General features: G+C 39.3%; 2 protein-coding genes across 6 annotated transcripts in view; one reads left to right on the top strand and one right to left on the bottom strand.

Annotated features, from left to right (window-relative positions):
* Positions 1-26,980, bottom strand: part of LOC130841594 (uncharacterized) — a 179,199-nt gene that overhangs the window by 13,430 nt on the left and 138,789 nt on the right. The window lies entirely within an intron of this gene.
* Positions 1-26,980, top strand: part of OTC (ornithine transcarbamylase) — a 68,406-nt gene that overhangs the window by 34,222 nt on the left and 7,204 nt on the right. The window contains exons 5-9 of the mRNA XM_057717706.1: positions 15,919-16,072; positions 17,888-18,010; positions 23,533-23,586; positions 23,667-23,816; positions 26,059-26,196. Coding sequence (XP_057573689.1) covers positions 15,919-16,072; positions 17,888-18,010; positions 23,533-23,586; positions 23,667-23,816; positions 26,059-26,196 — 619 coding nt within the window. The remainder of the gene's footprint in view (positions 1-15,918; positions 16,073-17,887; positions 18,011-23,532; positions 23,587-23,666; positions 23,817-26,058; positions 26,197-26,980) is intronic.

Genomic DNA, 26,980 nt, shown 5'->3' with positions numbered 1-26,980 from the left:
CTCCTTAGAGACTCAGTACCCAGGGTTTTTACTGGGAGATGGTCACATAGCATGCTCTGTCTGACATGTACCCAAATTCAAGACTCCCAGAAGGAAAGCAGGTGTTCATTTTAAACCATATTGTTTATAAAAAACATTTTAGGCACAGGGAGTTACTCTTACCAATTCTGGGAATGGTGGAAATACGCCCCAAATTGAAGCTCACAGATGCCATCCAAGGGCCTTTCAAAGGACAGCGAACAGGACTGCTATGTTAATTCTTTTCTGCATGGCTTGGAAATCACAGGACTTGAGATCTAGTCCAGACTTTGCCACTTACCTACTCTGTGACCTCCATGGGTGAAAATTTCTCTGGATCTTAGTTTCCTTTTCTAGAAAATGAGGGAGTTCTGATCTCTAAATGTATGCAAATGTATTAAAGTCATAGTCCTTAAGCAGAGGTGTGTTCCAATATAAACTATGTGTAGACGGATACGGAGCAATTTGGATCTCGGCAGAGATAGGAGGTACAGGGAGAATTCCAAGGGTTCTAAAACTAGTTTGAGATTTATGCTGGGGAACTTGTTAAAATGCAAAGTTCTAGGCCCCACACTCAGAAATTCTAATTCCACAGGTTAGGGTTCAGTTGGTGTCTGGGAATCTATATTTTTACAAGCTCCTCAAGTGATTCTGCTGCAAGGTGGGCTGGATCACACTTTGAGAGACCCTGAATTGGGAGGCTGTGTAGTAATCCTAGGCTGTTGTGCTGTCAGTCTATGCTAGTGTGTTAGGAAAGAAGGGACTGCTAATAAGATATGTAGATGGTTTCACGTTAACTGAATGTGAAGGGTACACTGATAGTGGAGGCAAAATGATTTCAGATTCGTTATTCTTAAAATATATATGTATATATTAGCAGAAGCAGAAAAATGAAAGGAGTTTCTGCTTTGGGAACAAGGTGATAGACTAGATATTGGACATATTGCATTAAATGGTGAACCTCCAAGTGCAAATGTCCATGAGCCATCGGAGATAAAGAACTTGGGTAAAGTTTAGAGCTGGAGAAATAGAAGTATAAACTCAGTGGTAGAAAATGAGCTGCAGAGTCTCATTGTGGGAGAATTCCAGAAGGCCGAACTTCGAGGACAGGTGCAGCTAGGGAGGGACGGGTGGAAATACTTAGAGTACAAGGCAAATAAGGGTAGTGCAATATCAGAAGAAGCTGGAATGGGAGATGAGGATGTCAGAAAAGGGGTTAGAGTAGCTATTGTGGAAATGTGACTTGCTTCTGTGCATCTCACTACTGCTTAATCTGCCAAAATATCTGACAAACAAGATATGGCTGAGATTCAGAAATTCAATAAATCTAAATCGAAGAAGACGAGAAATCCACTACCTTGCACAGACGTAATTGAACAGGGGAAGCAAGGAAGTGAATCTTAATGACATCTACCCTGCCGATATGCATGGCACAATCCATGGCAATTGCCTCCCTGCTTTTTGTAGACGTTAAACTCTGTAACATGCAAAGAGACTGGATAATGTTTAAGTGATAGTGCTGGCCCTTTTGAATCAAGAGAAAAGCGCACACTTGACACTGATTGATGGCGTTGCTTCGCTATCTGCCTGTCTTGCTGCTTTGGGGGCCTGGTGGAACAAAAGAAGTGACTACCCTGGGCTTCTCTGGTGGTCCAGTGGTTAAGACACTGAGCTTCCAATGCAGGACGTGCTGGTTTGATCCCTGGTTGGGGAACTAAGATCCCACATGCCACGTGGCATGGCCAAAATAAATAAATAAGTTAATTAATTAAAACAGAAGTGACTACCCACTGGTGAAAAAAAAGAACCTGATGGGGAATACACTGAATGTGGCAACAGGAAAAAAAAAAAAAAAGCAAATGGGGCCAGTCTCCTGAAAACTGTTAAATGCAGTTTCCAAAATGTCACTTATTTAGTCAAATGACTTAATTATTCCTTTATTCAAATATATTTACTGAATGCCTAGTTTTTCTTCCAGGCATTGTTTTAGCACTGAGAATAAAATGCTGATCAAATCAAACAAAATACTTTTTCAAGTGGAAATTATATTCTAGAGGGAGGAGATTTTCACTAAACAAAAAATATAGCATGAATACAACAGGAGGTTGAAATAGGTGCTATGATGAAGTCAAAGCAGGGTGATCTGTGGGTGGAGTGGAGCCTCCTTTAGATTGGGTGGTCAGGGAAGGCCTCTCTGAGGAGGTGACAGTTAAGTGGAGAGCTCACTGAAAAGACAGAACCAGGTATGCAAAGCTGGGAAAAGCATCTCAGACAGAAAGAGCTGCTGGTACAAATGCTTAAGGCAAGAACTAGCTTGATGCACCCAGGAACAGGACAGCCAGCAATGTTTTTACATCTGCAAATAAACATATTTTAAACTTGCAAATAAAAAAAAAAATTACGCCTACAAGTTGGTCCTGTTTCAGCCACCGAAGGAAGGAAAAACCAAATCAAGGAGTAAAAGACCTAAATACACATTCAAAAGAAAATGTATTTCTTAATTGATTACAATAATAAAACCTGTTTACTCTTCAAAATATAGTAGGTGAATTCTCCTTAGCTAAGTCTCAGTTGAGTATTATGTAATCTGAGGGTGCTGGTGGAAGTGAAGGGGAGCACTGAGACGGAGCTGTCGACTGATATTGTGGAGGAGTTGGTATGTCAGGGTCCCCAAGACCACCCCCGGGTTCAGTGATTCATTAAGAGGATTCAGAGGACTCAGCATATGGTCATGGCTAAGATTCATCACAAAAAAAGGATACAAAGCAAAACCAGCAAAGAGAAAAGGCACATGGGGAAAAGTCCAGGGGAGACCAGGCACGAGCTTGCAAGGGTCTTCTCCCTGTGGGGGTCACACAGGACAAGCTTAATTCCTCCAGCAATCAGTTGTGGCAACGCATGTGAAATGTTGTCTTCCAGGGAAACCTATCAGAGACTCAGTGAATAAGCTTTTTCCTGGGGGCTGGTCACACAGGCACCCTCTGCCTAGCGTGAAGCCAAATTCGAGACTCCCAGAAGGAAAGCGGGTGTTGAGCATAAACCACAGTGTTTATACAAACAGTTCAGGTGCTGAACCATCCTCATTGTTTCTAGCAATGGTGGAGACGCTCCCAAGGTCCAAGTTCCCAGATGCCAGCTAAGGGCTAACCCTGTAAGCAGGCCTTTTGAAAACAGCCATCTTAGGACTGCTATGTTAACTCTTTTTTGCACAATTGGGTTATCATCGCTCTTCTGCATTTTGCTAGATATAATGTAACGAGTAAGGGAGTGTATCCTACACCCATGGGAAGACAGCTCTAAGATCTGAATTGTTTCCTCAGTTCACTGTGGATCCTGTAGGGCCAGGCTCCCACTGGAGAAAATCAACCATTGCTCACTTCCCTCTTTAGAAAAGTATCTCTTAGTGACTCTTTTCCATCCCCTAGCACATCATATCAGAAGACACATTATACACACACACACACACACACACACACATTCAGTTACATTTACTACAGATTTGAGGGTGTTTTCAGATTTTGTCAATTCTCCGGTGCTCTCCGGGGGTTAAGAGTTTGATATTCTATTTTTGTCCCCTCACTCTGGGCTTGACTTTTTAGATGTGACACCAGAGTGACACCTTAGCATGACTCAGATCACTTATTCTTTGGAGGTTTAAAAATGGATGAAACTTAGCAACAGTAGTGGGACATTAGCACGCCAGTTTCAAGGCTTTCTGTTTCTTCCATAATGACAGCTGTTTATGCCTAATGCTCTGAGTCCACTATTGAAAGGTTCATAATAGCTTCACAGTCATTTTCACTTTAATATAGTACTTAGTAAAACAGCTTCAGGGACCATGTGTATGAAAGTACCATATAAAACCAAATAATATAACATTCTACTCTAATTACGTCCCCTATAGATGTAATTTACTTATGGTAGTGATTGCTTAAGTGTTTTCGGCCAGTATAAAACCAGTAGAAAGGAAAATCAGCACAAACCACAGTGTTAGTTTCCTAGGGCTGCCATACAAATTACCACAAACGTGCTGGCTTAAAAACCACGAAGATCTATTCTCTGACAGTTCTGGAGGCTAGAAGCCCCAAATCCATGTGTCAGCAAGGCCATGCTCTCCCTGAAGGCTCTAGGGCAGAATCCCTCCTTGCCGCTTCCTAGCTTCTGGTGGCTCTCAGCAACCTTTGGCATTCCTTGGCTTGTAGCTGCATCACTGCAATCTCTGCCTCCACCTTTACCCTCTCTGTATATCTCTGTGTATCCTCTCCTCTTCTAAGGAAAACATTAGCCATTGGATTAGGGGCCCACCCTACTCCAGTATGACCTCATCTTAACTAATTACATCTGCAAAGACCCTACTTCCAAACAATGCCTTGTTCTGAGTTTCCCAGTAGATATGAATCTGGGGGACACCATTCAACCCACTCTACAACCACATATCCACATGCCCCTGCAGCAACATGGAAGGGTTTCAAATCACTGTCATTCTGATAGCTCAAATAATGGAAGTTATAAAGGGATTTGTGGATGAGACACAGTCCTCAAGAGTAGGAGTGGGGAAAAAAAAAAGAGTAGGACTGAACTATTGTCATATTGAAAGGAATGTTTTGAAAAGCTGGAATACTGTTCTTAAGATATTTATACCAATGAGATTAAGACCAAAAAAGGTAATCTTACTTAGGTTTCTTGGTAAAATGTTTTAAAATACTGGCACCCAATGGGAAATATGTACCTGATTAGGTACTAATAAATTTGTATCTAATAGGAAATATGACATCTCCACATAGAGGCCACCAAGAAAGTACCAGCATGGCAGTTGTATGTCCTTGGGTAAATGGTAACAAAAGCCGGCTGTTCACAGCATGAAATATGATATAGTCATAGTTCAGAGGCAGTTTGCCATAGTGTAAAGAGCAGGGGCTTTGAAGCAGGATTGGGCTTCTGTTAAGTCACAGCTCATCCCACAATGGCCTTGTGGTTTGGACCAGCTGCTTCTGAAACTTAGGTTTCTCAGTCATAAAATGGAGATACAAATATATGTCTCAATGAGTTATATGAGGATAAATCAGTGCTTTTAAAGGACAGGCACACAGGAGAAATTCAAGTAATGCTGGTTGAATCAAGTTATGGCCTGACTCAATCTCAGGACAAGCTCTGACTCAAGTCTGGCCATCTTTGTGGTCTCCTAGTCAGGTTATGCTGACCCAACGCTGAAATTCCTATAGCACATTTTGAGGAGGTCATTCTGAATGCCATTATGTCCTACCCATTTATCTCTGAGGTCTTCAAAACTAGGAACTAACATGTAAGTCAAAATAATCTGGCCATTACAGAAGGCTTCCTGAATAAATTGCATATGTCAATTTCATTCAACATCCCTGGGCTTCTTCCAATATTAGCCCATTTGAGAGGCACCCATCTAGGTGTGCTGAGGGGATTATCTTGTTTCCTCATCATTCTTATATTGATATAAGTAAAATTATAAGCTAGGTTGAGATATCAGAGCACTGGAATATTCTTCCTCCCAGAGGGAGACTCAGTCAGCAAGTTTATTCTTTGGCCAATTTACATTGGGGATAAAGTCTATGTCACCTCTAGGGCCTTGGCCTGCTTCCATAAAAAATAAAAATAGAAAATGCCCATTTTTAAATGATTACGGGGTTCTCAATGGTGTCATCATGCCCAGCCAAAAATTCCTCCCACTGTTTGCCAGTTAGCGATTCAATTGGTTGGAGACGTCACTGATAACCAACTGGAATTTAGGGGGCACACAGTGATTCAAGGGCAGGATGGGGACTAAAAGAAGAATGCATGGGAGGACCCTACGGGAATACAACTTCTATTTGCTTTCGGCTTTTGCAACACATCCACCATATTCCAATAGTTTAGGAACTACTCAACTCTTTCTAAGAGTATCAAGATCGTTGTGTGATTGCCCATCTCATCAATCTCCATGTTTGCTCTCAAGATCTGGCTCAGCGCACTATTGGGGTTTGGGGTTTGGGGTTTTGTTTGTTTGTTTGTTTGTTTTTAGTATCTGTTAACCCAACCACACAGACTCTGCATCAGGCCTTCCTGGGGCCATGGGAGACTTTGCTTACGGTATTTATTGTTTTGTTTTGCTTCGTTTTCTTTTGGCTTTCTGGGTGTTTCAATTAATTCCTAAACAAGTTTTGATTTCATACCAAAGGGCAAAAAGTATTAAAGAATAATAGAAACTTGAGGTTTGAAAGATCTCTATGAGCTATTTAGATCAACCAGCCTTTTCATGCCTCCTCCACACCATTCCTTCAAAATCGTTCTTGAGCCTGCATGAAAATATCCAGTATCAGGTCACAGTATACAGAACTATCTTGTTCCATTTTTATACAGTCTGACTACTCTAACTAGAGTTCACAGAAACTGACTGAAAGTTCTCTTTTAAATTGAGTTAAAATGGATCTTGCTATGACTCTTCTCAACGTTCCTGTTTTTTAGTATCTTCATAAACTCACGCATTTTAATATAGTTGAAGGTTTCAATTCATTGCAGTTATTACTCTTATTGATGCTCAAATTGTCCCACATTTGGCCAATGTGATCTGTCTTCAAGTTGGCTACTGGGTCATTTTGACATAACTCTATTAGCCTTTGATAACTCCATTGCTTTTTGATATAGCAAAATGTTCCAGGCTCATCTTGCACATTTCTTCACTAAGGCCAAGAATTAGCTATTACTCTAAGAGGCCCTATTTCATTTTCAATTACTTTCCAAATCAAGTTTGGGAGAAATTTCCTTTTTTGAATGATTTGTTTTTTTTTTTCTAGTTATTACAGTCATACTCCTTTTGGTAGAAAATACTAAAAGAGATTTTAAAAAATAGCGAGAACCACCATCATCATCCAGAAATAATCAGTGTTAACATTTTATCTCTTGAACTATCTTTCCATTTAAAGTCCTACATCATGCTTCTCCTTTTTCTAAACAGTAGGAAAAGAGATGATAGGGGAAAATAGATGACATTTTAAACACTTAGGCAAAATCAAGTTGAATAAATATTTTAACTTGTTAATTATTTTTTTAAATCCTCCTATTGGTAATTAAACATCCAGAGCAAATTGATGTGTGTGAGAAACTTTAAACATGGGTACTTTGTATTTTGCAAAAGCTGTTTTGCTACCATTGTTGACAGATGCCTCAGATTGTCTGCAAAGCTGCAGGAATCCACCGGAAGGCAAACAGAATTCTATATATTCAGTGGAAATGAAAAGAGACCAAAATGAAAAGTCATTACAGAGCCAGAGAGTATTTTTAACTTGTCAACCTTTCATTTGTAACACATATAACACAGCTCTTACAATGTTGAAAGCTGTGATGTTAAACTGCTGGAGAGCTATAGAAAGCCCAGATTACTGTTAATGGGCCTCTTAAGTCCAGCCTGAGTTACAGGTTTGTCATTGTTTTCAGTGAAAAGTTGTGGGTTGTTTTTTTTTTTTTTAAGATCTTTAGGGCTTCCTAGGTGGCGCAGTGGTTAAGAATCCGCCTGCCAATGCAGAGGTCACGGGTTCTATCCCAGCTCCAGGAAGATCCCACATGCCGCGGAGCAACTAAGCCCATGTGCCAAAAAAAAAAAAAAAAAAAAAAAAAAAAAAGATCTTTAGTAGACTGGAAGAAGAAAGATAAGAATGGTTAGTAGACTGGAAGAAGAAAGATAAGAACGGTGATTTATCTGTGATTTATAACACCTTTAAACACAAAACAGGAAGCAACATTATTGACAAAATAATATTGTCTGTTTAAAGATCTTTAATACCTTTGTTTCCCCAAGTGGTTCCAATGTGAAAACAGTTTAGGAGTTGCTCCTTCCCCCATATCAGTGAGTCCATTTCACCTGCAGTTTCTGTGGCTGAAGGATTGAAGTGGCATTTTCTACCAAGCTTTGTCGTACTCCCCTTTGCTCATAGATGCTTTAATGTCCAAGAGGCTTTTTGTGCCTATAGAAATACTCCCTACCCTTTGTACTTTGTTTACAGTCCAATATCTTAATCTTATGAATTTAGCATTTCTATAAACATAAAAGCGCAAACATTAAAAAAAAGAGCAAACATTCCTCAGTGGTTCTCAAAGTGTGGTCCCCAGACCAGCAGCACAAGCAGTACCCAAAAGCTTGTTAGAAATGCAAATTTTGGGGGGGCCCCAACCCAGACTTACTGAATCAGAAACACAAATGGCTGCGTTCACCTAAGAAGCTCTCCTGGTGATTCTGATGCATGTTTAAGTTTCAGAACGACTGCTTTAAACATTCACATACTACTTACACAACCACTAAATCAAATACATATTAAATGAACAAAACAAGTCTCGTCAACCATTTAAACACTGATTGCAACTTAATCAAATGCTTTAAAACATTTAACTTAACCGCAAGCCTAGCAGTTCAGATTTTCCTGAATGTTCTAAATATTTTAAAAAGGAAAATATACACATAAAACATCACATTGATTAGAGCTGATTAATATTTTGACAATAAAACTGAGCACAATGCTATTAATATCATAGATTTAACCTTGTTTACATTCTTACCCCTACTTTTATTCTTATCATTACATGGTCCTGGAATTTAAATGTGTGTGTGTAATTTTACCAGACTAGAAAGAAGAAAAATCATCTCAAGAGGCTAGGAATGCAGGTTAAGTGGATTGCTGACCACTTAATTTTGGTTGGGTTTGGGAACTGCTTGCTAAAGTTCAAGATGAATTAAATTCAAGCTGCCATCCACTAGCTTGAATATATTTTTACAACCTACTTTTCACTTTTAATCATGGGATCTGATATTGGTTTCCTACTGCTGCTTTAACAAATTACCATAAATTTAGTGACTTCAACAACACAAATTTATTATCTTACACTTCCGTAAGTCAGAGGTCTAAAGGGAGCCCACAGGGCTGTGTTCCTTCTGGAGGCTCCAAGGGAGAATCCAATTCCTTGGCCTTTCCAGCCTTCAGAGGCTGGCTACATCCTTTGGCACGTGGTTCCCTTCCTCCATCTTCAAAGCCAGCAACATAGCTAGCATCTTCCCTCACTTCTGACTTCCTGCCTTGCTCTCTCTCTCTTTTTTTTTCTGGCCATGCAATGTGGCTCTCAGGGGATCTTGGTTCCCCAAACCCGTGCCCCCTGCAGTGGAAAGGCGGAGCCCTAACTGCTACATCACCAGGGAATTCCCCCTCCTGCAGCTCTCTTATAAAGCACTCTCTCTCTTAAATTGGACCTAGCTCAAGATAATCTCCCCATATCAAGATCCTTAATTCCATCACATCTGTAAAATATTCTTGGCCATGTAAGGTAACATATACATAGGTTCTGAGTATTAGGACACAAACATCCTTGGGGGAGGGGCATTATTCTGCCCATCACAGGATCCTTGTTTCTGTTTTTCACATGAATTCTGATTTATTAAAGTTAAAAGATGGGGTATCGTTCAATTTTTATTTGTTTTCAATCTCTGGCAGTACATGACCCACCGTAATATTTTTGACATATTAACCTGGCCTGGTTTCAATATTTTAAAATATATGCCCTTCTGATTGGCATTGTTTTATGATTAGTTGGGTCACCAAGAGGTTTCACTCCTAGAGGGACAGGAAAGTAAGTTTGAAAATTTAGATTTCTTCTTCAGGACAGTTAACTAAGTTATTATTCTCACATAAATGGCTGTATCATCTTTCTAATTGGAAATTGCGTGTGGCAACGGGCGCTAGTTAGCTGCAGGATTCCTCTTCTACTTCACTTTATATAAGACTACAAATGCTGGTGGGGCCTGTGCATTCTTGTTACAGTTTCTACTATTTCTAGGACTATTTGGTTTCTAAGTTGTGTTAATTATTTGTGGTTTACACACATTAAAAACGTCACATATCTATACTTTATGAACAGAAGTACACTTAACAAAAACCCACAAAATATCTATTTGTATCTATACAATTATATATACGCACTTTCCTACTTAAGTAAATAAATTTAAGTGTACATGGTGAGAGTCATCCTTCTTTGATATTACAATTATATTTGTGTACATTTTCTTTACATTAGCTCTTTTCTTATGAGCATCATGGCCTTTTATAAGCACAACATGTTTTACTTAATGATTCTTCCTGTAAATGATCACAACTTGACAAATGGTTAAGCTGGTTCTTTTTCCTTTTACCACTGCCCCTGCTATTTTTAAAATCATTTTTGCTTCCTAACAACGACAGGGTGTTACAGACCTACACTGATTTTATCCTTTCCAAGGACATGGAATTAACTATTCTCTATTAGATTCTGGTTCCTTTTTTAGGTATAGAACAATATTAAGACCAACATTTGGACACTAAGGATGCTTCCAAGTGTTGAGGGGAGAAAAGATTATAGCTACTGCTGCTGCCACAGGACTGCTCTTGGTAGTGACTGAGCTGAAAGGAAAATACAGTTGACCTTTGAAAACCACAGGGGTTAATCCATATATAATGTACAGTCTGCCCTCCGTACCTGCAGTTCCTCAGCATCCGTGGATTCAATGGATCATGTAGTACTATAGTATTTACTATGGAAATATATCCACATATAAGTGGACCTGTGCAGTTTAAACCCACACTGTTTGAGTCAACTGTACTTCTTTTATAAATGTATGAGATCTTCTTTCTAGTATAACATATCATGTTGTTAACCCTTACTTGTCCTATAGCATGAGATTTCAGCAGCTACTGAGACTTTCCTCCTCTACATGGATCCATTGTTCCACTCAGCAGCAGAGTATCCCACTCTCCCCCCACCTCCTCACTCTGTTTACTAGGACAATAGTTCTCAGCCTTGTCTTCAGATTGGAATAACCTGGGGAGCTTTAAAAATATTGATGTGATCATTAATTATTAGAGAAATGCAAATCAAAACTACAAAGAGATATCAACACACATCAGTCAGAATGGCCATCATCAAAAAATCCACAAACAATAAATACTGGAGAGGATGTGGAGAGAAGGGAACCTTTCTACACTGTTGGTGGAAATGTAAATTGGTACAGCCACTGTGGAAAACAGTATGGAGGTTCCTTAAAAACTAAAAATAGAGCTACCATATGGTCCTGCAATCCCATTCCTGGGTATATATCCAGAGGAAAACATAGTCTGAAAGGATACATGCACCCCAATGTTCACTGCAGCACTGTTTACAATAGCCAAGACATGGAAGCAACCTAAATGTTCATCAGTGGATGAATGGATAAAGAAGATGTGGTGTATATATACAATGGAATATTACTCAGCCATTAAAAAGAATGAAATAATGCCATTTGCAGCAACATGGATGGACCTAGAGATTGTCATACTGAGTGAAGTAAGTCAGACACAGAAAGATAAATATCATATGATATCTCATATGCAGAATCTAAAAAAAAATGTTACAAGTGAACTTATTTACAAAACAAAAACAGACTCACAGACTTAGAGAACGAACTTACAGGTACAGGGGGGCAGGGTGTGTGGGGGGAGGGATAGTCAGGGAGTTTGGGATTGACATACACACACTGCTATATTTAAAATGGAAAGATGCCTTAGAGGACTGGGACGGGGAGGGTGGGAGGGGGGAGTCGAGGGAGGGAGGGAATACGGGGATATGTGTATAAAAACAGATGATTGAACTTGGTGTACCCCCAAAAAAATAATAAATAAAAAAAAAAATAAATAAATAAATAAAATGGATAACCAACAAGGACCTACTGTATAGCACAGGGAACTCTGCTCAATATTATATAACAACCTAAATGGGAATAGAATTTGAAAAAGAATAGATACATGTGTATGTAAAAAAAAAAGTATGTACACTTAACCTTTAAAATTACTGTGATGATTGTCTTATAAAGTATGTAAAGCAGTTATAAAAAAAAAACCCATTGATATGAATCCCCCGCCACAGCTTCTAATTTAAAGTTCCAAAGGGCAGAACATGGCATCAGGATTTTTACAGCTTCATAGGTGATACTAATGTGCAGCCAAGGTCAAGAACCTCTGTTCTAGGAGGTGTTGGGCAACCTCAGTAAAGCAGACCAGTCACTATTCCATGAGATTATATCATACAGGTTCCAGGCATACCAACTCCACATTATACACAAGGGCAAGTAAATGCATGCTTGCCTTTTGGCTGCTTTGCTTCCAGAGCTCTTGGGATTGTTCAAGGGAGGCAATGACAACAACCGGCCCTTTTCAATATTCTTGAAAAACTCAAGTGTATAGGGCACTGACTTCTCCAATTGCTCTCCTAGTGTCTCCCTCTTTCAGCCTCATCTTTCTTCATCCTTTCCTAACCTTGCTCTAATTACTTCAAGGCTTTCAAAGGCATTGGTTTTCTCATCTATGGGGTTAAGATAACATTTACATGTGACACACACTAAATCCAGCAAAACTTAACAACTCATCATAAAGTTCATAAAAACCATAAGAGGTTGGCAGCCCATGGTCCTAGCTCCCTAGAATTATCTGAGAGGCTACAACTGAAGTCAGATCTGTTTTTCTGACTGGGAGATTCCAGAAAGTCAACTGCAATGGTTAATCCAGAATTTTTTTATTCTATCTCTACAGACTGTAGGAAGTGATGCATATATAAAGAAGTGCTTTGGGGTCAAGCACCCCTCTACCTCTCTCTCATAGGATTTTAGGTATCATAAAGTTAACCAATTCTTCTGAATTAGGAAATTGATAATTGATTATAATTACAGACCTTATTGGGATATCTACCGCCATCTAAATAACTTTCCCAAGGTAGAGTTAAAAGCTTGCATTTTGTAGTATGAAACATCAGTATATCTGTACTGTGAAGGGAATACAGATTGTGATTTTGAAAAAAGGGGAGAAGATCTAGAATTCTTTTAATAGCCTGTGTCTTAGGACAGTGGTTCTCAAACTTTGAAACGTTATCTGCATTACTTGGGAAACTTGGTAAAAGTACAAAGACCTAGTCTAGCCTATTTCAGGAGCTTGAACCTCGGTTTATTAGTTATTCACTTAGTTCTGATATACACCCAAGTTTGGGATGCATTGCCTTAGGGCGTCAGATCGGTCAGGCTAGTTGGTTACTCTAAAGATGGGGGCCTTAATGGAAGGGAGTAAATTATTCATTTTTCAGGATTTGAGATGCCTTTTTCTTTCAACTGAACTAGAAAGCTCTCCTTGCCAGTGAGATTATGGACAAAGTCCTCTGTCTCTGTGGGCTGCCATCTCTTGATCTCTTGATTTTTGCAGGGGAGGGGAGTGGGGCTGGTTAGGTTTTGAAGAAAAGAATGGATAATACTTTTGGAAATATGGTAGCATCAATTTTTGCTTTATTAGCAATCTCAAACTTTAATATGCAAATAAATCACCTGGAAACCTTGTTAAACTACAGATTCTGATGCAGTAAATCTGGGTGGGGCCTGTGATTCTGCAGTTCTAGTAAGCTCGCAGGTGATGCTGATGTTGTTGATTTGAGGAGTGAGGTTCTAGCTTTGGTTCTCAACCTTGGCTGCACATTGGAATTTCCTGGAAAGTTTTTAAAAATGTTGATCTCTAGGTCACACCCCTAGAGATTCTATTTTTCTGATGAAATTGATAGAGATTATGGCCTGGGTCTCAAGAGTTTTAAAAATTCTCCAGGTGACTTTCATATACAGCAAAAGTTGAAAACCCCAATCTTAATCAACCATCAAACATCACCTCTTTTGCAAGAGAAACTCTAAAGTGGCTCTTTTATTCACCTCTTTCAAACTACAATGTACCATGTGCTTAGACAGTTCACAGCACTGGTTTTCAAATCTTGACCCCTGCACTGATGCCCTGCCATGGGAAGTTTTCATCAGAAATTGTATAATAAGAAAAATAAAGACAATAGAGTGAATTTCATAAAGCTAAATTAATTCAGGAGTCATTTTTGAGATTAGGTCATTCACACCTTTTTTTGTTGTTAAAAGGTCCTCTCTTACTAAATGAAGATATTAACATATGTGTTTATGTGCTTGTTTCTCATGCCCTTGATCTTCTAAACAAAAAGCTGGGAATCATGTGTTTTTAGAAATTTTGCTGGTCCATGAAATCTGAAAATCTGGGAACTATGGATATGAGAAATCTATGAATATTTGAAAAAAATCTGAGTCTAGAAAATATTGTTACAGGAATATGGTTTTCAATATTTGATTCTCTAATCCCTGGGAGCAAGTGGTCCTTGAATTTTATAAGCACCAACAGTTTTCTATAGACTGAGTAAATAATATGTCTCAGACATATAAGGACTAATTTTTCAAATATATGATGATTAAAATACATATCTATGAAATTCTTCCTAAATACATACATTTTCTTTTGACACGGTAATATCATCTATTACTTTTTGATCTTTTACTATGAACAAGACATCATACTATGCATCTTATATAGGTTATCTCATGTAATCCTCACAATAACGCCATGGGATAGATATTGTTATTATGGTTTTACAGATGAAGAAACTAAGTCATAGAGAAATTAAATAACATGTCCAAGGTCACAAAGCTAGTAAGTTACAGAGCCAAAATTACAAAGACTAACTGGATACCTTATAATAATGACTCTATATATTTAATATAACTACTATCATGAGAGGGTTTCCAATTTTTTTTTTTTAGCTATTAAAAGGAGTTCCTTAAAACTGAAATTGTTAGAAGCCTCTGCTGTGGGGTTTCCCTTTAAATAATAAGAAGAAACCAAGATTTTAAACAAAAGGCCATCCCTGTTATTTTTGTAAGGCTGAAGCTTTAGCTGAGGGACCACCAGCACTCTGATACACGGAGAGAGGTTAAAATCTGGATCCCAGATTCTCATTCCAGGTTTTAATCATCTGCAAATTTGAGGCAATGTGTTGTCATGGTAAGAACGTGGACTTTTGAGTTAAACTGACTTTGGTTTGAATATAAGCTCCTTCAATTTAATTAGCTGTGTGATCTGGGGCAAGTTACTAAACTTCTTTGTGTCTCAGGTCCTTCAGCCATAAAATGAGAATAGTTACTATCCATCTTCACTGTCCATCAGAAAAGTCCCATGTCAGGCAGAATGGCCCAGCTCTGGGGCCCCCATGTGCTCGGTCCTTGGTGGGAACAGCCTGGGGAGGGTGTGGTCTCAGTAGGAATGCTGCAGCACACCCCAAAGGTGCAGCAGCTGGGGGCTGTCAGCTAATAGTGCTCCTTCTAGAAGGTTCTCCCTTGCAAAACAATCTGTGTGTGCACCTCTTTGGCTGCCACACTGCTACTTTCAATTTTATAGTGAAAGTATATATTTGTGGGATGATGTCCCCCCACCCAGATGCTGCAATTCAGTTCATTAATTTTTCTCTGTATATCTTGTTTTTAGTCTTATCTCTCTTTTTTTCAGCTCTTTATTGTCTTTTTTTTAATAAAGTTTTTTTTTGATGTGGACCATTTTTAAAGTCTTTATTGAATTTGCTTCTGTTTTCATGCTTTGCTTTTTTGGCCGTGAGGCATGTGGGACCTTAGCTCCCCGACCAGGGATTGAATCAGAAACCCCTACATTGGAAGGTGAAGTCTTAACCACTGGACCACCAGGGAAGTCTCGGGTCTTGTCTCTTTTAACTTTACTAACTGGCACATATCAATTATAATTCATCATCATAATTGCTAGGCCCACAATTGGTTTCTTATCCATAAAAAATACTAAAATCAGTGATCATTGGCTAAGACATCAGTGGAACATCTGGTGTCTGTAATGATTACATGTTTACTATTAGCTTTTAAATCTGTCATGTTGATAGGTAGTTGTAACAGAAAAAATTCTAATATATTAGCATTTCTTATTACTGTTGAAGACCCTATATTAAGAAGGAATTATTAAGCATAATCAACTTAGATGACCTTTTCTTGTTTTGCTTCAGTGTGTTGTCTAGCATGACAGATGCAGTGCTGGCGCGAGTGTATAAACAGTCAGATCTGGACATCCTGGCTAAAGAAGCATCCATCCCAATCATCAATGGGCTGTCAGATTTGTACCATCCTATACAGATCCTGGCTGATTACCTCACTCTCCAGGTTGGCTTATTTTTTGCCTCATACGAGAGCAAAAGCAATAAATAATTCCTAACTAGCTCTAAATGGAAGCATCTAAAATGTGGTATTGGTGTTCTGTTTTCAAATAATATCTTGGCAAAGATTTATAGCATATGTGTACAACCAGATATCCAAGGAAGACAAGGCATTGCTAAAAACAGATTATAAGATATTTCTGTTCTCAAACCTTTGCTTTTTTTGGTGCCATATTTAGCACAGTGGATGAACAGGGAATGCTGGAGCACAGAAAATGGAAAAATCTTTATGTAATCCATATACATCAGGCTCTGTGACTTGGGAGTAAAGACTGGTGGAGCGTGCTTTGAATATTCAAAATGGTCAATTACTAAATCGCTTTCTGAGAAGGAGGCCATTTTCTAACATTTTAATAAATTGCTTAAGACTGGAGTTAAGAGCATGCAGAATTTATAGAATTGAGGCTCAAATTTAGCCATGTCCCTTCAAATTACAAACTTGAATAACTTTGAAAGATTCATCCCATTGGGTTTGTCACAGCCAATCTACATAGTCTGGCCACTGGGAATCCTAACAACCATGGTTTCTGCATCTATGGACTATTCTGGGGAGACAGGGCAAACCGGAAAAGTCCATCTTCCGCCTTATTTGAATAAGCTACACACATGTAAATGTGAGGTCAAACTCAAAATGAAACTCTTTGGTGATGAAGATAAGATTAATGCAGAGAGGATGATACAACGATGTTAGATACCAAGTGGCTGTTTGTAGGCGTGGCTTTACCTATATGCCAGATAATTTAATGCTCCCCCTTAGGGCTTTATCATTACTAGATTATACATTCATGAGGGACAGCAAAATTTTCTATTTATCATATTGTCTCCTGCAGGACCTGGTGCAATGCCTTCATGAACGAAATTCTCAGAGTAGGAGTTGAATGGATAAATAGCAGCTTATTAAGAGGGTGGAATCTAAATCAGATGGAACTGGATTTACATCCAAGCTTGGCCACCCAGTAGTTCTGCGATCTTCAAATTAGTTAGCCTTTCTCTTTTTAAAATCTTATCTTTATAAATATATAAATGTATAAGGTATATGAGACCTACAGACACTTCAAGAAAAGTAACACAAATATCCATGTGCCCATTATACAGTTTTGCCAAACCTTACTTTAGAATTTTTTTGTTGTTGTTTTTAAATACAATATTATAAAGTCCACTGTGTAACTCTTCCTGATCCCATTTCCTCCAATTTTTATCCTGGTGTTTGCACTTATAATTTCCAAGCATGTGTTTATACTTTAACTGAACATGTCAATATCCATAAACAACCAAGTGTATTAATGGTTTTTTAACTTTATAGCAACGGGAACATACTCACCTACCATGCTACACTGTTCTAGGTGCATTGTATTTCCCCTTTCTTATACTAACGGGTGTAAGATTCATAAAGGCAGTGATTTTTGTCTCCTTTGTTCATTGTTATATCTCCAGGGCCAAGGACAGTGTCTGGACATTGATGGTTCTCAATTTGTTCAATGAAAGAATAAATACAACAAAGATTCAGATTTGAAATTTATGAAAATGAGTCTCCATATGAATTCAGATGATGGCTTAAGATTTTAGGACATATTGCTATTTTTTGCGATTGTACCTTCATGTTATTGAATTGCTCTGTATAATGCTAAAAAAATAGCTTATTCTTTCTAAGAAAGCATTTAAAATTGAGAGGTAGGCTGTTTCCTTTATTATAACCCTAATAATTGTTTCACATAAGTGGACTTCCTCCCAGATGTAATCTCCTCCATTCCTTGCCTTTCAGGAACACTACGGCTCTCTGAAAGGCCTTACCCTCAGCTGGATTGGGGATGGGAATAATATTCTCCACTCCATCATGATGAGTGCGGCAAAATTCGGGATGCACCTTCAGGTGGCTACTCCAAAGGTAGGGAAACTTTCTGCCTTGAAACTAACCCCCTTTGAAATCATTCCCAGATGCGATTACCTAGTGAAAAACAAACCTCTCTTCCATTCAAGGAGAGCACAGGTGAGGCGACAAAATTTACGTTATGTTACTAGCGCTACTATTATAGCTATCCGGCCTCTTGAGTGTCCAATTTCCCATCTCTACAAAAAGAGAGTCTTGGCTGCTGCCTTTCGTCCTGTGAGTCTGTGTTAAAAGCATGTCTGAATTATCCCTTTGAATGCCTTGAAACCAGCCATTATGATGACCGGCATTCTTGTGCATTGCTACCACAAAGGCTGAAGAAAGTAATGAAATCCAGACAGCATAGACATCCCGAAAGGCATGGGGAAGATGCTGTCATTTTTCGAATACTATAATTTGGTAAAAAAAAAAAAAAAAATTCAATCTAATGTGAAGGGCACAGTGATGGTGTCTACACCAGCTTAGTGTTTCAAAACTTAAATCCAGGGGCCCTTCAGCCTTTTAAATCTGAGTCCTGGCTGTGAAGCTAACCCCCCACCTTACTTCCTACCCTGCTATTAATCTCTCACAGGGTGTATGGGAAGCGTGACTTCTTTTATAGATCCAAGTATAGATCCAAAGTAACCCTTTTGATACACAAGAAACTGGTAATAATTGTTGTCTGTGAGAAGTGAAACTGGGAGGTTCAAGGATAGAGGTACAAGGGAGACTTTGTTTCCACAGTATATCCTCTTATATGGTTTGACTTTCTTAACATGTAAATGTTCTACCTACATAATAAGTCTGTAAATAAATACACCAAAATAAAAAAGTGGACATTCCCCCTAGGAGAAGCCCTGTGTTAAGATACTGCCAGCCTCGAGTCTGGGATTAACAGATGCAAACTATTTTATACAGGACGGATAAACAACAAGGTCCTACTGTGTAGCACAGGGAACTATATTCAATATCCTGTGATAAACTGTAAGGGAAAAGAATATGAAAAGGAATGTATCAATATATATGTATAACTGAGTCATTTTGCTGTACAGCAGAAATTAACACAACATCATAAATCAACTATACTTCAGTAGAATTTAAAAAAAGACTCCAAGCCTCATACAAAATAAGTAGGCCTTTTAGAGGATAAAAACTAATCCTACAAGAGATTCATACACAAACCAGTCCTAAAGGATCCCCACAGAACCTTTTACATACCCCATCTCTACTGAATTCTTTTCACCATTATGTTTCTCATTAATTACAATTTCCTACCAGGAGACGTTTGAAGGGGAAAACTCCCCTAAATAGAAGCCATTTCAGAAATGAAGTAAAAGATAGACCTGACCTTCTCATTATGGGATGATGATTCACAAAACTGTGCACCAGTGTGTTTCTGACCGAGCGTGCGTTTGCCGTTATCTCAGCAGTCACTGCTGTGGTTCGCTCTGATGAGCTAAGACATTCAGAGGTGAATATGTGAGGCCTAAAAATTCCTCCCTGCTTCTGCTTCTTGAGTTTAAGAGGGACTAAGAGCTTTCTAGGGGCACGGGACTATCCGTGTTAAAACCGGGAGGGTCCCAAGCAATTTAGGGTGATTTGGTCACCAAAGAGCCATGGCAGGCACAATCCCACAGAAAGGGGCTTCAGCCTGATCCAACAAGTGAGCTCTGGAGTGTAGGTTATACCCCAGAGTTGTCGCAACCTGCGGCAAGGAAGATGGGCTTTTATCCTTGGGACTGGTCATTGGTCAACGGCCACGTGGGGAGGCAGGGTGGTGAATTCCCTGGCACTTTTGGCAGGAAAAGCAGCGGGTGGCCAGAGGGCCATCTTCTGAAGAAGAGCTGTGAGTGTTAGGTGATAAAAGCATACTGAAATGGGGGGAGGGGACAAAAACTGTAAAACGGGGTCCTTTGAGGGCATCTGGGTAGAGCACCAGCCTTGCTGCATCCTGCCAAAACCAAATAAAACGAGACAAAACAAAACGCTTTTCCCTAGTGTTTTGCTGAACCAGTTTGAGTCAACGCACCCTGCTGCCTCCGTTTCCCAGGACTGCCATAACAAATTCTTACAAACCGGGTGCCTTAAAACAACAGAAATGTATTCTCTCACAGCTCTGGAGACTAGAAGTCCAAAATCAAGGTGCTGGCAAGGCCACACCCCCTCCAAAGCCTCTAGGGGAGGGTCCTTCCTTGTCTCTTCCCACTTCTCGCAGCCCCAGGCATTCCTTGGCTTGTGGCTGCATCACTCCAATCTCTGCCTCCATCTTCTTCCCTTTATGTCCATCTTTCTTGTCCAAATGTTCCTCTTCTTATGAGGATAGCAGTCATATTAAATTTAGGCCAACCCTAATCTAGTATGACCTCCCTTTAACTAATTACATCTGCAAAGACCCTACTTCTAAAAAAGGTCACATTCTGAGGTTCTGATGGGGAATGAGTTTTTGGAAGATACTCTTCTACCTAACACACTTGCCATAGAAGAAACGTCAGGCATAGGCAGCAGCACATATTGGAAGCCAGCATATATAGTAAACTTTGGCGACTCAGCTAACTCTTACAACAGATAATTCTTTCATTCAGCATAAACTGAAATATAAGGTTGGATCTGACATGTGAATAAGGTAGTTCTTCATTTTATGGGAAGAGTTAGCACACTCTCCCCACAAATCTAGCTTGAAGAAGGGCTCTATATTAATGCAAACTATTACTGCATTTGGTTTTTACAGATAAAACATACATCAGCAATAATTGTTCCCTGCTATAAGGCGTTTTTGGAAAGGTTTTATTCTGTTGGAGAAATACACGATTTAAACATTTTATTGCATGTCAAAGATGTTTTATTAACATCAAAGGAAAAAATTCCAATATTACAGAGTAATTTCAGTATTGTTCTGATGCAGAAACTCATTTAAATGATAAAGGGTACTAAAACCTGGTTAAATTTTGATGGGAGTAAGAGTTTTAAAAAGTCATCTGGGAAGTTTGAAGTGTAGAAGTTGTTCCATCAACGTATAAATACACCTATTTCCTTTCAAGATAAAGCTAGATTTATTGTAAATTTAAGAAGCACTGAAAACTTTCCAAGGCCATCATTAATATATTTCCCCATTCTTCAACCAAGAATAACTTACATGTTCAAGAAAACATAATTTTGTCCTTGATTGTAAAATTGTTCCATAAACTATTGATGGTGATGATTTTAACATTGTTCTAAGTGAATATTTAGACTGAACTGGATCTGTTAATCACCTTCTTCATCTGGTTTTAAGATTTATGTAAAAGCCAATGAGTGATTTAGTATTGAAAGCTGAGCTGTGAGTAAAGAATTCCTCTTTGTATTCTCAGTCATGGCCCGGTGCATGCAAGGTTGGGTGATTTTCTAATTTCCAAACCTCTCTGTTGGTTCTCTAAGTACTTATGGATTCCTTCTCTAAGAATGATTATACTTAGGGAGTATAAAACCTGCTCTCCAAAGGGAAGGCTAAATTTTCAGGGCAGGAGGTCCATGGGGTAATAGCCAAGCCTCATCATTTATGTTTACAGGTATGAGTGGTCACAAAATTAGTTACTAAATTAGCTAGCCTTTATAATTACCTTCCCCAAACCTTGATAAACAAAGCTCCAGAACTTATGGCTATTTGAGGATGATAAAGCTGCTAAAATGTCTGCAGGCCTCATCGTCATCTGATAGTTTCTTTCCTCAAGAATTTTTTAATGAGAGAAGGAACTATGATAGACAATTATGTTCAAATAAACACACTTTTAAATGAATAGAGCTGAACATGCCTGTCGTGGGTTGAGTTTCCTGGGAAGCAGACTATGAGACAGAGGATAGAGTGCGGGATGCGCAGGGTGTTTATGACAGCATGCCTTGAGAAGGGAGGGGAAGGAAGCAGGAGTGGGCAGAGGGAGAAGCTGAACTGCAATACAGGCCCAAGAGCAACCTCAGCTGACCTTATGGAGAATTCTAGATCTGAGATGGCCATTTAGGGCTGTCCCAAGTTGGGAGGATGGAGTCAGGTTTTTATGCCCTCCTGTCAATAAGTCACTGAATGCAGGTGGCCTTGGAAGGGTACATGACCTTGGGTGAGTCGGCTTCTCTGCAGCTGAGGCAGTGCCTGAAGAGGGCTGACAGCTGAAAGCCATCTTCCGGCGCAAGTGCAGCACCTGGGACAGTAAGTCTTTTATTCATGAAGGGGGATCTGGGTGACACATCACAGCACCCACCGCAATGCCCTACTGAGAATTTACAAAACCGAGTCATAAATAAATTCTAAGAACTCAGGAGAACGAGAAGGATGGAGGAAGGTGAGAAAAATTACGGTGTTTGGACTGACAAGCCTTCCACATGGAGGGTCTGGAGGTGAGGCTGGCCTAGAGTTTTGACAAAGGAGGAGCTGACATGTTCCGATGAAGATGCCCAGGAGGGGACAGAGGGGGAGGTGTGCAAGGGTGAAAGGCTGTGATGGCAGCAAAGGGCAAGACGTGTACAAGGATGACAATGAGATTGGCTTTCCTGCAGCAAGATGTTGAGAAAAATTAAAAGAGACAGAAGCAGGAGATGTCAGCGGGGAGCCTTGATACTCTTAATCAGCCTCGACTTAAGAAACAAGTAGTAAACATTGAAGGCTTCAGAGAAAACAATTCTTGCTGCTGTGTATAAACCAGATTGGAGGGCGAGGATGGAGCCCAGAGGGGCTACCTGTGGGGTCTGGAATAGCTTGGGGGACTTTAGCTGTTCCCACAGTGTCCCCTCACCTAGGGTACAGAACAGAATGTGCAAGCGAGGTACCTGGGGTGCAAAATTTGTGTTTGCATGACTCTGCCAGTGAGTACCTCCTTAGATTTGGTGCCTAGGCACCTTGCTTGCCTCGTCCAAGTCCCGACCCTGCCCTCACCAAACCAACAGAAAACAAATATATTTCAGCAAAAACGGTATACGGGCTGTGTAAAGACCATTTCAAAGCAAGCTCCCTGCACGCAGCAGGCTGGCTGATGAGTGCACAAGAGTAAGATGTGTGCATGTGGGCTCTTAGTATTTAGCTGAGGTGCTGAGGGAAGGTTTCTCGGAGGAGGAAACATTTGAGCTGAGACCTGAAAGCATTATCCACATGGAGTGAGTGGGAAAAAGCATTTCAGATGAAAAAAGCATTTTAAAAAACCAGCTTGTGGAGAGACTCTGTGACAAAAATGCATTAAGTTGTAGAATTATGTATATAATCCTCTTAAACTATTAGAGGAACAAGAATAGGTGCTACCAAGAGCTGGAAAGCACCACACCCTGTTTGTCTTTATGACAAAAGAAGATAAAGATAATAAAAGACAAATGGGGCAATTGATTTTTTTAAATTTCCAAAAGCACGATTCAGGTTTGAAATTCTAGATGTCAACATCATATTCTACTGAACATGGCTGAGCTACAACTTAAAGCAAAAACAGGAAGGAGAGCAGGCATACTGTTGAAACAAAAAGAATGCCTATATAAGAAGACATCTATAATAAAACTACCTAAATAACAGTTAATTCTTCCCCTTGCAGGGTTATGAACCGGATCCCAGTATAACCACGTTGGCCGAGCAGTATGCCAAGGAGGTATGCTCCTTACATGTAAAGGTGTAATTGTCTTTCCCTGTCCCATGAAGTTCTTTAACCGGCTTGCTTGTGTATGCCAGAATGGTACCAAGCTGTTGCTGACGAATGATCCATTGGAAGCGGCTCGTGGAGGCAATGTATTAATTACAGACACTTGGATAAGCATGGGACAAGAAGAGGAGAAGAAAAAGCGGCTCCAGGCTTTCCAAGGTTACCAGGTTACAATGAAGGTACAAATTGATGCCTCTCCGAAGGTTCATTAATTCCATTCATAAAGGCCAGAATCATCTAATCGCTCATTCACTTTGGGGAGAACAGAGTGTCCTTTCATTCCCTATAAAGGACTCGCTGACTGTATCCCCCAGTGATTTCTCTCCTCCTGAAGATTAGTTCTGTCCTTTGGAAAGACACTTTTGTCTGGGATGAAGGAATTGAAACCCAGGCAGAAGGGAGAAGGAAGCTTTTCCCTCTCGCAAGGGTGGAGGCATCAGAATGTTTTACTCTTTGTTTAGAGACATTAGGTGACTTCTGTTGCAGTTTCTTCTGATTTCTCCTCTAAGAATAGCCCCATAATTCTGTACTTCAGGCTAGTCCTTGCCTCTATTTTTCAAGGACTCTCAAGTTCAGTTTAGTTTTGCTAACTGCCTCCAGGGTACTCCCAGGGGAATCCCATCTAATCTGATGCCTTTTCATTAAGCTCTGAAGCAACGCTTTTCAACCTTAAGCATGACTTAGAATTGCCTGGGGTTGTTAACACATAGCTGGCAGGAGCCCACTTCTCCAGGGATTCTGAATCAGTAGGTCAGGGGCAGGACCCAAGAATGTGTGCATTTCTGCCAAGTTTCCAGGTGATGCAATGCTGCTGCCCCAGGGTCAAACTTTGAGAAGCACTGTTCTGCAGGAATACTCTAAAAGTCAGGTGTACATTGGGATTCTGTCTGCAGAGCAACTACTTTGTTTTGGCGGAGAAAGGGATTAAGCAATTCCGATAGATATTTTATTGATAAGGTAAAATACAAATACAAGCCCCTTATTTATACATAACAATAGAATGAAGTCTGAAAAATAAAAAGTGAAAATCTATTTGCCTATCCCCTTAACAGTGACTATTTCCAGAGGTAGCCACTGTTTAACGATTTCATCTGTCTCTTTGCAGACCTTTTCTGTGTATTTACATAGTCCAGCACACCCCCACCAATGATTTATCATAAATGGTAGATTAGATATATTATTCTGACTTATTTTTTCCACTTAACAAATCTTAGATTTTCTTGTCTATTCATTGAGATATTTTTCATTCTTTTTAATGGCTGCATAGAATTCCAAAGTATGAGTGGACCATATTTTACCTAAAGTGTTTCCTGTTAAAAAATTAGACTATTTCCAATTATCCCAATTACAAACAATGTTGCAATGAAGATCGTTTTGTATATATTTCTTTGTGCAGGTATTACTAGAGAATTCTTCTAGGGAGAAGAATTTCTGGGTGAAGTGGTATATACTTTTTAAAATATGAGAAATGCTGCTAAATTGCCCATCCAAAAAGGATTGACAATTTATACTCCCTCCACACTCTCTCCATTCTTAGTTGCAATTTACATTTTTAATTTTTAAAAATCTGTATCTCATGCTTTTTAAAATTTCTATTTCTCTGATTACTAACAAAGTTAAACATCTTTTCATGTTTATTGGCCATTTCCATATCTTTTTCTGTAAACTGCTATCATACTTTATCATATTATATCATATCATATCCTTTGCCCATTTTCTATTGTTTTTTTTTTAACAAAAACAAAAAAAATAGTACAAGGCAGTAATTTTGAGGTAAGAATTTATGAGGGAATATAGTTTTGAATCTGTAAGTGAACAATGAAAATGGATGGGAAAATGTAATTTTCAGGAATTAACTGTTAGAGAAAATTAAAATTGCTAGGACATTTGCATGAAGAGTGAACCATCTAGTGCATAGTGCCCGTAATCCTGTTTAATGCACTCCTATCTCAGAGCTCTTTTTCAAAACTGGTTTAACTGGTAATGAAGTATGCTTCAAGTGCTAAAGACCATAATTTGGAGATAAGCTAAAAATATAACACAATCACGTAAAGGCAACCTTTAAAATACATTGGGGTATAATTGGTGACTTTTGCTATCAGCCACACATCACCCTAGTAGAGTTCTCTACTGAAGTAGCCACTATTCCACTAGAGCGAGTACCAGAAAACTGTTAATGGTTTAATTTGGAGTGGTAATCTCCCAAATCAAAAAAATGACTAGAAAGTTCCATAAATTGAAAGTACTGTATACATTTCCGCTGGGCACTTTGGGCTTAAACTCTCACTCTGCCCCTTTATCTCTCCCTTTGCATTGACCTTTGACTCCAGGTCAGAGTCAGAGACTCTGACTCTGAAGAAGACAAATGTGACAGCCACATGTGAGAGTCACAACACAGTCTCATCCCCACCTCTTCTTTAGATGGCTAAAGTTGCTGCTTCTGACTGGACATTTTTACACTGCTTGCCCAGAAAGCCAGAAGAAGTGGATGATGAAGTGTTTTATTCTCCACGATCACTTGTATTCCCAGAGGCCGAAAACAGAAAGTGGACAATCATGGTAAGCAAGAAATGGGAACTGGAGGATAGGGAGTTCTCTGTGTGGCCCCCTATTTGGTCATTCATGCCTTTTGGTAAATAATAAGCAGTCAGGATTACCCATACATACTACTTGCTCACATGGCATCTATCTTTTTCAGAAAGTTCATAATAGATTACTATTGCTTAAAGCATTTATAGTGTATTTTTTAATGGAGTAAAACTGACCCCCATCTAAATTTATCTATTTTAGTCAAAATTCTTATGTTCTTGATCAGCCTGAGCACCAGCCACCATTGCCTGCCAACCATGATAAATCGTACAATTCTTATACAATAATTTTATAATCCCCTTGTTAATGTTTATAGAAGCCCCTAATTCAGTGCGTGGCACAAAACAGGCATTCAAAGAAATCTTATTTCCTTTCTCCTCTCTTTCTTCCTTTCATTCCTTGCCTAGATAATTGTTTTGGTTTTCTATTGGCTTTAGCCACACAGACGCGTTTGTTTTTAGGTATAGAGCATTTCCAAAATGGCAGCAAGACTAATCTTAAAAGTTATTAGTCCCTTTAATAAAATGCCACTAGTTTCATCTTCATCACCACTATTCTAGGAAATATTAACCTCGCATCTCTGCTTTGCAATATCCCAAACACCGCTTTCTTCTCTGGAAAATGGAACACTCAAGTGCCATAATTTAGTACCACCATTTTTTAGCTTTTAGTGATTTAACTGCTCTCAATTACTATACCAGACAGGGTCTTACTGGCACACAATAGAGTCCCCATTCAGGTAGAGAAATCCACC

The sequence above is a fragment of the Hippopotamus amphibius genome, chromosome X, assembly GCF_030028045.1.
Source record: "Hippopotamus amphibius kiboko isolate mHipAmp2 chromosome X, mHipAmp2.hap2, whole genome shotgun sequence".
Lineage (NCBI taxonomy): Eukaryota > Metazoa > Chordata > Mammalia > Artiodactyla > Hippopotamidae > Hippopotamus > Hippopotamus amphibius.
Note: the sequence above shows the minus strand (reverse complement) of the source record. Positions and strands in the feature narration are given on the sequence as shown.